The 12275-nt window shown below is 36.4% G+C and overlaps 1 protein-coding gene across 1 annotated transcript in view; it reads left to right on the top strand.

Annotated features, from left to right (window-relative positions):
- The window catches only part of VPS13A (vacuolar protein sorting 13 homolog A), a 220370-nt gene extending 209431 nt beyond the window's left edge, over positions 1–10939 (top strand). Inside the window, exons 69-72 of the mRNA XM_008142061.3 lie at positions 4352–4437; positions 5212–5335; positions 7697–7771; positions 9534–10939. Coding sequence (XP_008140283.2) covers positions 4352–4437; positions 5212–5335; positions 7697–7771; positions 9534–9584 — 336 coding nt within the window. The 3' untranslated portion in view covers positions 9585–10939. The remainder of the gene's footprint in view (positions 1–4351; positions 4438–5211; positions 5336–7696; positions 7772–9533) is intronic.
- The last annotated feature ends 1336 nt before the right edge of the window (positions 10940–12275 follow it).

The raw sequence follows: 12275 nt of genomic DNA on the forward strand, positions 1-12275 counted from the left end.
TGTTAGATTTGATTTACATTGGGTCTGAAAAGTGGAAAGTGATGTGAGGCAGGCTCAACTGCAGTGCCCAAACTTAACACAATCCTATATAATAAGAGGCTAATGTGCAAGTCGACCAAATGGCAGACTGATGGGTCACAATGACGCATACTGACCACCTGGGAGCAGACGTTCAGTGCAGGAGCTGCTCCCTGGTGGTCAGTGCGCTCCCACAGGGGGAGCCCCGCTCAGCCAGAAGCCCTGAGCCCAGCTCATGACTAGCGAGCACAGCGGTGGTATCGGGACATCCATGGCAGCGCTAAGGATGTCTGACTGCCGGCTTAAGCAGGGAGTGGGCCTAAGCCATTAGTTGGACATCCCCTGAGGGCTCCCGGGCTGTGAGAGGGTGCAGGCCGGGCTGATGGACTCCCCAAGTGCACGAATTTCAAATTTCGTGCATCAGGCCTCTAGTGTTGAAATAAGAGATCAACCAAAGGACTTGTATGCATGCGTATGAGCATAACCAATGGACACAGACAGTAGCAGGGTGAGAGCATGTGCTGGTGAGTGGGAGCGGCCGGGGAGAGGTCAATGGGGGAAAAAGGAGACTCATGTAATACTTTAAACAATAAAGAATTAAAAAAGAAAAAAAAGAAATAGAAGCTAGGTACTGAGGTCAGAGTTGAACAATTGCTTTTAATTGATTTAAAGGTTTAGATCTTTTAATGAGGTATATAGATTCTTTTTTTAAAAGTTTGAAACCTTTTTATTGAATTGCTATATGGATAATACATAATTATAGCAAGAAGATTTAGCAACTTGGCTAATTTTTAAAATTTGTTCATGAAATAACATTATTTTTGTTAAAATAGGGATATATAGACTCTTGACTCCTAGTAGCAGTTGATATTCTTGAGATCAACATTTGTATTCTTGCTTTTAAAACTTGGCTATATAAAACAAAAGAAAGTAAGTACTTCTAAGCTAATTTCTTTTCAACTACCACTAAACTGAAACAAAAGGATATAAAGTAAAAAATAAAGCTTCATTTCCACCTCCATTACTATTCTTTGGAAGCCCAGAGATAAGTGCAAAGAGCAGATTGGTGTATTACTACCAACCCTCCAGAAATTTTCTGTGCACATATAAATAAGTATACATGTATGTGTTCCTGCTTTCCCCCCATTCATTCTCAGTATTTCCACGAGATGACATATTTTTCTATATCTGTACACACATCTACCTTTTTCTTGCTCCTTACTGCATAATGTCCCATTATATGGCTATACTATAATTTACTTAAATAGTCCCTTATTTTTTTAAAATAAATAATGTGAAAGGTTGTCTATATGGGAGCCAAATGCAAATGTTGACTGGTGTTTTTTTGTTTATTTTTTTTTGTTTTTAACATATTTTATTGATTTTTTTTTTTTACAGAGAGGAAGGGAGAGGGATAGAGAGTTAGAAACATCAATGTGCCCGCAATCAAGGTACATGCCCTTGACTGGAATCAAACCTGGGACCCTTGAGTCTGCAGGCCAATGCTCCATCCACTGAGCCAAACCAGTCAGAGCTAAATAGTCCCTTACTAATTGACATTTATGTTTTTTTGCTTTTAACACAATATTGCCATGAAGATTTATATATATATATATATATCTTGGGATAATTTTATATAAAATGAGACTCAAAGAATATATTTAATTGATTTGCATTTTTTTATTTTGAAATTAGTTGAAGATTTTCTCATATGTTTATTGGTCACATTTTGTTTGTGTTTTGCTGACCTACCTGTTAATAGACTTTACACATTTTCCTATTGGTTTACTCATTTTTTTACATTGGTTTATTCATATTCCTAGAATTCTCTTTGTTTGGAAATTGGCTCTATAACTCTGTATTGACAAATGTTTTCCAAACATTTTTTGGGTTTTGTGTTATTTTATTTCTGTTTATTTACTTATTGTTTTGCCATTTAGAGGTATTTAATTTTCATGTACTCAGGAATTCTTTTACATTAAGTTTTAGGGACTTTGTATTTTATATTTAAGCCATTCCCACTTTATGATTATTAAAGTGTTATTATTTAGTACCTCTATGTGGTTGCTTTATATGCTTAAATAAATGATCCATGTGGAATTAATTTGGTATATGGAGAGAAGTAGGGATCCCTAACCCTGAAACACCATTTATTTGATAATACATCTTTTTGCCCAGGAACTTAAAATGCTATTTTGATTTCATAAATTACTATATTTGTATATATAGAATTTTATAAAGTCCTATATGCATTTTGGTCAATTTATAACTTCTACCAACACCAAGCTGTTTTCAAATTCATATAATTTGTGACCTAATAATTCTTATTACTTTCTTCTGAATCTGTGGTTATGTCCCTTTTTTATTTGTAATTCAAGAAATTTGTGTTTACGTGTCCTGCCTACCACAAGTAATAGTAAAGATGCTCTTTCCTCAATATTATAAAATTTAAAGTTAGAAAGTTTTTCCATTTAATTCATTTGTATGCCTCACCCTGATGTTGTAGTTGGGGCTTTATTTTATTGTTTGTTTGTTTGTTTGTCGTCGTTTTAACTTCTGTCTCTAATAGAAATGAAAACTATTCTATCAGGCTTCTCAACCAAAATTATTAAGAAGTCACTCATTACCTTTCTTGTAGGCTAAATACTTTTAGTTTTTTAAATATATATATAGCCTTATGGAACATAATTTTCTAACAGAGGATTGTTGACAATGTCATGGATAGATAGTGTTTAATCAGTCTTGAAAATAAACTTAAAGGCCAGTGCATAGGTTAACTAGGTCCTGGGGTTCCCTGTTTGTCCAGAAATACTCTACTCCTTATTTTTTAACTAGTGGACCAGTGCACAGATTTGTGCACATTGAAAGAAAATTATTTAGAAGAAATACTTTAATATTGCTATTCGCCCTTTCTCTATAATGGAAGTGTCAATCAAATTCACGTTCAACAATGACAGATTGAAACACACGCATGCGATTGGTGCCAGCAAGAGCTTTCTATGTATCGCACATGCTCAAGTCAACTTAGCCTTTTATAGATCTAGAATAAACTTGCTTAATTAGACCTGCTTTCTGATTTAGCTAAACTTTTTCCAGCCCAGTGAAGCACCCCAACTTCTCTTTTGGGTAATTGTCAGCAACACAGCAGTAAATATCAACATGAAGCAGATTATTATTGTAGATCACACAGAGAGAAGAAAGGGTAAAATATTTAACTGCAGCAGTGTTTGACTATATTCTGCACAGTGAGAAAACCTGAAGTCATTTTTAAGGTCCACCATTTCTTTTCAGTTGGGTTAAGTTTCTAAACTTTCTAAATCTCCATTTTCCGGCTAATGAAAAGAAAATAGGATTCTATCGAGTCTCCTATCAACCTACTCCAGGACTTCTGTGAGGATCAAATGAGATGAGGCACGTGAAAATGCTTCACAGACATTTGGTTAAAGTGTGAAATGTTTGCACATGGCTATAAAGTCATGTTCCTGGGCTGAAGAAACTCTAAGGAGGCTACTCACTAGAGAGAGGAAGCTGGGCGTTGCTATGTGACATCATTACCTGGCACCCACAGTCACCGGGCTGGGCTGGGTTGTGTGCCACATTTTGCGCCATCAGGTCTTGGCAGCATTGGTTGCGATTTGGTGGGCTGTCACTCTGGGGTGGTGGTGGGGCCTGTGTCCCACTTGGGGGAAGCTGAGTGTTTCTTTGTCAGCACCAGTTCCACAGTGTTGTTTCTTTGTAAATGGCCAGCAACTCCTGCTTTAAGCATCTGCCCTCTGGTGGTCAGTGCGCATCATAGTGACCGGTCGGACGGTCAGAGGGACACTTAGCATATTAGCCTTTTATATAGAGAGATGAGTTGTGAGATTGAGAAAGAAAAGCATATATATAAGGCAGGTAGGAAAATTCCAGGGAAGAGGCAAGATGAGAGTTAATAGTAATTTATGTGATACATATATTTAAATACGTGTGTTTACGTGTGTTTTTGTATAGATGTGATCAAATACTAATATAGTTCCCAAGATAAAATGAATGTGATAGTTTAATAGTAAACTTACTGTCTCAGTGAGTTTGTAAGGTATTAAGACTTCTTTTGAAAATTCAGCATTAAAGATTGGTATAGCTACAATTGAGTAATCTTGAATAAAGCATTGAACCTAGGTGTTTTTAAACAAGTAGGAGCAATTATTTTGTGAATATTCAGTTTTCTGATGATATAATTATTGTATAAATATGTTAATGACTTGACCCCATTAAGAAATGGTTTTAGAAGATCATAAGGGATTTCTTACATTACAATAGGAATAATTACTGATTTTTCTCTCACCTTTTCTAGGTCATAGAAAATGGAAGATTTGCAAAATACAAATATTTTACCCATGTCATGATTAATAAAACAGATATGTTAATGATAACCAGAAGGTAAATTTCTTTCTTTAACTCAATTCCTTAATGTGTATGTTACTTAAAGAAACCTCTGATTGTACCTGTAATTGATGTCTCAACCAGAAGGAAGAATTGGGGAAGAAAAGCCTTTGAAGGGAGGATTAAATAGGATTATCATAGAATGCATTTTCATTGCTTTATTTTTCCCCTCCAAAGAGGGAAAACAAGTATAATTTTAAAAGTCTCTTTCTCTTGTAGGTTGGTAAACATATTACATGGAGCCTGAGTAATACAAGTGTTTATTCTAAAGTATTAATGACATGAAAGTTCCCCAAAATATTGGTTGATAATAGGTTCTGCACAAAAATTTTTTTCTTATAAAGTACCTTATATATTTGACTTTATATCTACTTTATTTTTTCTAATATAAGTATGTTATGCTATAAATTCCCCACTAATATTGCTTAAGCTGCAGCCCATAAATTTGGTTATAATCTATTTTCATTCTCATTCAGTTAAAAATATTTTTCAATTTTGTTTGAGATTCTTTGACCCCTGGATTATTTAGAAGTATGCTAATTTCAAGCATTTAAAAATATTCTTATTTTTCTGTTAATTGGTTTCTAATTTCATCATGATCTGAGAACAAACTTCATAAGATTTCAGTTCTTTTAAATTCATTAAGGTTTTTTATGACCCAGAATATAATCTCAGTGAATGTTCTGTGTGCACTTGAAAAGAATGTGTATCCTGATATTATTATATTGTTGGATATAAGTGTATCGATTTTCAAAGTGATTTTTTTTGCAGTGGGGTATTGTTTGTAACAAAAGGAACATTTGGACAGCTTACATGTGAGTGGCAGTACAGTTTTGATGAGTTTACCAAAGAGCCATTCATTGTTCATGGAAGAAGATTGCGAATTGAAGCAAAGGTACTTGGAATAGATTTTTTTTTTTAACTTGGAACTGAACATAGCATATTAAAATAGTCCTCTTTACTTTTGTAAGTTTCCTCTCTTTTATAGATGTTGCTTTGTCTTCCTATGGCTTTCCTTTATACCTGCTGTCTTACACAGGTTTAAAGAAAAGAAAGAAATATGCTACGTTGCATGCTATTACGTTGACAACATTCCCTGGTCCTTATTTTATATTCAGTAATAGAACGTTACCCTCTCACTGCTGTCCAAGACACCAAAATGAGAAAATCATTTGCATACCTCAAAATCCCTAGCAGTGCCATGGAGAATAGTTTTCCTTGAAAATCTCACAAAAGGACACTTGCAAAGTAACAGATGATAATTGATAGTTCCTTCTCTTTTTATAGATATTCTTAGCCCATTCCTATCCCAATTCAGTCATAATCTTGAAGGCAGAGACCATTTCTTTCTCTGTTTTGATTTCCAGCAGCTAGCACGGTGCCTGGCATTGGATGTTGATGTACAATACAGTGAATTTGTAGTAATTTGGTAAATCAATAGAGACTCCATTGTAAGTTGTAATGATTGCACTAGGCATTGTAGGATATAGTAGTATATAGGTATAATAATATAGTAGGTATGTGTGATAAAAAATAATGCATTTGACCTCAAGGTATTTGACTGAATACGTATGTGTAGGGCCACTTTGGCACTGACTGTGTTAGGAAATATTGTGACTCAACCGAGGTAAGTTTTTTCTTTGTTATTTTTGTTTTGATTTTGAGGGACTTAATTGACTCATGTAAAGTGAAAAGTCTAAGTCTATATCATAACTTAGATATGCTCAAATGATGTCATTAGTAATTATTCTCCCTGCCTTCCGCTCCTCCTTCCTGCTCCCCTTCTGCGCCACCCTCATCTCTAGGTTCTGCTTTCTTCAGTGGCAGCTTCATTCTCGAGCTGGCTATCTTTTCATGGCAAGATGGCAGGGAAGCTCCAGGCTTCTATCCTGGCAGCTCAGCAGAATGAAAGCTTCACACTGGGGCACCTTTGGTCACTTGCTTATTTCTAAATCAATCCCAGGAAGGAAGGGTCATCTCTGTCTGAAGTGTTGGTGTGAGAGAAGGTGAGAAATAGTTACCCAGACGAGATTCAGAAAGTGCTTAATGCATTAGTGGCACTGGGCGCAGGCAGGCAGAAGCAGCAGATGTCTTCTGGGCTGGCCTCCAGAGCAAAACTGCCCTTCCCTATACATAGCCAGTGAAGAGCGTTTCTCCAATCTTACCACTCAGTCCAGAGAGTGGGGGAGTGGACCAGACATTAGTTCCAGGGGATGTTAGACCAACTTTTCCCCTTGAGAATTTCTCTGATTCATTCAGAAAATGAAAGGCCCTGTGGCCACCTATGAAATAACAAAGAGTGGCTGTTAGCTTCTGTTCTAGCCTATACTGCTTTTCTGGCTTTTTCCCATATTTTTTTTTCTCTTTCCAAGAATGAACTTCTTATCTCCTTGATTTCTCCCCCCTTCTACCTATTCTTGAAACATTGTATTAGCAGTCATCCTTTTTTTTTTTAATAAAAGAATCTGATTTCTTTTGGAGTCTATATTTGCATGGCTGTTGGAATGACTTATAGGAATTGTTAGACTAGTAAAAACCTCCACATTGCATCTTCTATGACCCTACGCTTAGTTAATAGCGGTAAATAGCACTATTACCTCAAGAATTCCATTTCTTCTGTTTGTCCCTCTAATATTTAGTATGTACATGAGGCAGTTCTCCCTACAGACACTGAACAGAATACTGAAGGAGTGCAAAATTTGGAAGACTGTCATATATGATCTTGGACCCACCCTGATTTCTTTTATCTTTAGCTACATTCTTACTCAATGAGTGGTTTAAAATGTCAGAAGTTACATGGATACATATAAACATGCACACACCCCCATAAACATGCATGCATGTATGTATGTAAACATATGTGTATATCATTTTTGAGCTAAAATCATCATTATTCCATGGCCAGATATCAAGAATCACCTAAAAGTTTTTTGGAAGGGAATAACAGTGGCACTCCTCCCAGACTTACCTCCTTCCCATCCTTTGTTTTAACCCTTTATGGCTTTAGCTATAACATTGTACCTAAGGCTTTTTAACTTAGGTTTGGTGATAATGGATGTGTTAATGCTTAGCCTTTTCTTTTTTCCATTTGTCTTTGAATCTTCTTGATTTCCCATTCTTGACTTTTTTTTTAAGGTGTGTGATTTGTGTAAAATGGACGCTTGAAGCAACAATTTTTAAAACTACATGCCATTTCTTTATCATATTTCTACAACTGGTTTTTCATTTTTAATGAAGTCACTTACTCTGTTTATAGGAACGGGTGAAGTCTGTATTCCATGCCAAAGAGTTTGGAAAAATAATTAACTTCAAGACCGCAGAGGATGCTAGGGTAAATATAACAGATCTTTTACATAAACAGCAGCTTTGCTTTTCATAGTCCTGGAAGCTGGACTGTTTTTAAGGCAGACAAGTTTTGTTTGTTTTTAGTTATGTTCTTCTGCTTTGACTGTTTTAATATATGTGACTAGATAATATTTCCCCAACGCTGCTTTTCATTAGATTGAATTCAACACACCTACTTGTTTTTTGTGTCAAATGGCGCCATCTGATTTTAAATCCTAACTGTAATACTTGTGAAAGTCAAACAAAAGAAGTTATTTAATTCTAATGCTAATCTACCAGCTCCAGCAGGAAAGGATGCCCCACATTGTAGATTTCTCCTCTGTGTAGCTATGGTGATTTAAAAACAATTACTATAGCCTGGCACATAGCAGAAGGAGCCACGCCTGTAGTCAGAAAATCCAGGTCTGAATACAGGTTCTGATCCTTCTTGACCGTGGCACCTTGGGGAAGTCGTTTAACCTTAGTTGCCAAAACATAGGAATGATGTGAGCTGAAAAGCCCTGTGCATACGTTAGGGGTTTGGGCAGTTACAAGGAGGTGTACTGTCAAGAAAAGGAAGATTACGGACTGATTATCTACCTTGTTAATCAAACGAAGTTGCTATTTCTGATACTGATTTGTACTCTCTCTTATCATGAAATTTATAATAAGAACACAAGGCTCCTTTACTGAATCCCTGGGCCTCCTGACCTCATAGTGTATTGGTCCTGATTGGGTGTGACTACTTACCAGTTCACTCTCACATCTGGGCCCCAAACTAGGAACCTTGGACCATTTAGCATGTGCCGCACAATTTTCTATCCAGACATTGGGATACAAGGCTACACTGGCATACTACCAGTAGATAGCTGAAAGGGGGTCAAGTTACAAAGAAAGGAAGAAAGTGACTAGAGCCTCGATATGTTTGTTGCCTGGAACAGGGAGACAGAATAGAGAATGATAACAGTGTGACTTTGAGTCCATCTTTTTCGCATTGCTGAAGAGCATTACCTCCTATTTCAGTTTTTCTGCAATAAGTTTTCCATGTAATCTCTGTCACCATGTGTTTTTAATCTTCCTGCTCTGCTGGAAACATCCAGAAAAGGCTACTGAGCTCAGTTCTCTTTCTCTCCTTATCCTAGAGCTATTTCCACTAGGTTCTTCTTAAGGTAAAGAAGCACAGATACTGTAGTGGGATGACCCATGTCACCTCCAAGGCTTTTATCTGTCACTGAAGCCCAGTGATTATAGACATTATTGATAGAAAGGTTTGCATTATATATGTGTTTTATGTTTGTCATTTCAAACCTTTCAAAACTACTAACTACTAAAGTGCTCAAGAATGTTGCTATGATCCTCCTACCCACTGTAGAATATGTAATTATTCTTAATCAGTAGAATCCTGTATATGGAATCATGAAGGTTTGTGGCATAGAATTGGGATAGGTTGGAAGGAATTTTGCAAAATTACCCTTTCTCTCAGGATGGTTTATTTTACTTTTCTTATTCTAAAGATGAACATTCCAGTTCAGTGACCTTAAAACAATATTATTATTACTGTTAAATAAAAGTCAGTGCCATTGACCCTGAGCCATCTGGGCCATTTAAGTGAGTAAATGATCTCTTACACAAGATAAATTGAATTATTGGCTATGATAATATACCTAACGAAACTGGAAAGCCCACTTCTATATTTTCATTCAGTACATTTTGAGTTTCATTACAAGTTCATAGAAGTAAGCATATGTTGGTTTATTTCCTCACAACAGTGGATCCTCACAAAGCTAGAAGAAGCAAGAGAGCCTTCCCCGACCCTCTGACGGAGAACACTGCCCGAAGACACAGTGATTAATCCTAACAGCTTCTACCATGTACCTTCCTAAACCTGTTTGGGAATCATAGTACAGAAGTAATTTTAAGTACATAAAATATATATGTGTATATCGGTTATAATCAGGTAAAACAGCTATGTGATTAAAATATTTCAACTTATCTGGTTTTCTAACTTGAATCATGCATTGGGTTAAAATTCTAATTATTTTATAAGAGAAACATTTTAAAAATAAATCTTAAATATTTGCTCTAGGTGATTCTCTGCACTGGTGGAGAAATTGCCTATAGTTAGCCTTCATATGGAGCTAAGATTAATGTTCCGAGTTTACACTTTAAACTTCTCTCATGCTTACTTCCAACTCTCTGAATAAGTGATGGGAGTGATCAAATCAATGATCAAATCAAACATTGCCTCAGTAGTATCAAGAGAACTTTAGTGGTGATTTCTTTAGAAACATGTAGTTCTTTTTACAGATAAATATTTTGATAATATTTTCCTTATTTTTATAAAGGATAGGTTTGAACTGTACTTCAAATACACAGCATGAATATAAAAAAAAACAAATCGTTTTATATCTAATCCAGATTGAATAATATCCTTTCAAGCCTCATCTTAAGAAAGGCTTGTAAAATGAGTGTCATACCCCAAAAGAGAAAACCCTCCTCAGAACTCTGACGCCTTAGAAATAGTTCCTCATGCCATCTCCTTAGGAGATGGTGTACCCAGCTCATATTTTTGATAGATTGCCACTTTAAAGGAAAATTCCTGAAGCCTTAGCAACACCCACTTTCTACTCACTGGTAATGATGAAATAAACAAAAATCCCACCATCTTAAATAGGAGTTATGCTTCAGACCAGATAACCCCTCTCACAATGTAGGTATGCACCCTACAGTCTAACCCAGGAACCTGTCCTGTTGGTAACAGATTGGAAATTTACAGTTTGCTTTCTCTACAGTTACTCAAATGAGAATCATTCTTTCAAATGTATAGCTCGTCAGAACAAAAATCACTAGTGAAAATAATATTAATGGGCTTTCTCAAGTGAAAGAAGATGAATGTGTAATCATGAACCATGAAAAGAATGACATAGTGTCTTATTTAGTTATTAAATATTACAGAGTATTTGATGCATGTTGTATGTGCCATGAAATTGTTATAAACTGTTTTTTGGATTAGAGACTTGTGAAATGCTCCTCAGGTTCCTCAAACCCTTTGCTTTGTTGTAAAAGCTAAAATAAACAGCATGCCAGACCGTAATTATATGTATCCCTGACCAAATCCTGCTACTCACTACTATTGATTTCCCTCTTATTATAAAAATGCATTGTTTATTATCAATAGTTTCCTCCAGAATGTTTTCTTTTTCTTTGCTGAACATAAATTGAATCGAAAGATGACAAATTTCAAGTCACATGATACTGTGCAATCCCTTGATGACACATTTTCTCTGTTGCTGAGCTCTTCCGATTCTGCAGACATTAGAATTAAACCCGAGAGCAGAGGGTAGTCAGAAATCCCAGCAGGTTGTCCTGCGCAGTGCTGCTCTCCCCGAGTTCCATTCAGTGCCATTAGCCAAGTTCCTCATTACCTACTCCAGTTTCATGATTTTATTCTCAGAAAAATAAAAATCAGGCCCATAACTCCTTGGTTGCCCCATGATAAAGGAGAGAAGCCTGAAAGACTAGCAGCGAGAGTCTTCTGGTGCCCTCAGGAGGACAGCAGGAGTGGGTCCTATAACTGTCACCCTTTGCAGAGCCAGTACGCCTCTTCTGTTCCCTCACCAAGAGGAATCTCCAAATGTCTTTTCTTACTCTTTCTCACCAGTCCTCTACCTGTCACCACCTCCTGGCCCTTCTTCTGTTCCTAAAGTAGAAAGACCTACAATGTCAAGAGCAGTAGTTTTCCAATTGTCTTAGGTTGTTCTTATTGAAACAGTAGATCTGATGCATTGTCTTTTTAGCATTTTTAACACTTTACAATTATGGATTTATTTCTATATTCTTTTTTCTTGAATGTTATAGAGTCTATAATCTTATTATATTTGAAAACAATGCCCTGAATTATACTTTACTACACTTAATGTCTTTCTATTTGAAAACTTTAAGCTTGTTGTTTGGTAGTTTGAGTTCTATAAACTTGTTGAGAATGTTAAGCTTGTTGTTGAGTAGTTGCTATGGAATGAGGTCCTGAGTTTTAGGTCAGTTCTTTCTTTGTATTATGTGTCAGCTGTGGCTCCAGGACCTCAGTTCTAGTCCAGCATATATTCTGGTCCATGGTTGTTGTATGATACCCAAGGCAGAGTTCGGTTCCCTGCCAACTCTCCTCCAGAAAGCTGTGATTACTAGAGATAAAAATGTTGATTTCTGGTACACAAAGAAGCTTGTGATTTCCTCACTTCTACAAAATACTTTCTGAACCAAAGAACATGTGCACGTCTCCAAAGGCTCCCCTATTACAGTGGGAGTGTCAGCTGCTCCTTCCCAAGTGAGATTGGGGGAGGGGGGGATGTTCCCATCATCTGTGTAATACAGCTGAATTATTTTCTGGTCCCTTCCCTGGCCCTTTCTCCTCTACAGTCCTAATCCATTCCAACTATCCTGTGGCCTCAAATTAGTAAGAAATTTTTTTAACTTTTTCTATCATAATTCTTTCATTTTTTTCTGATGGGAGTAGC

Source organism: Eptesicus fuscus, chromosome 15, assembly GCF_027574615.1.
Source record: "Eptesicus fuscus isolate TK198812 chromosome 15, DD_ASM_mEF_20220401, whole genome shotgun sequence".
Classification (NCBI taxonomy): Eukaryota; Metazoa; Chordata; class Mammalia; order Chiroptera; family Vespertilionidae; genus Eptesicus; species Eptesicus fuscus.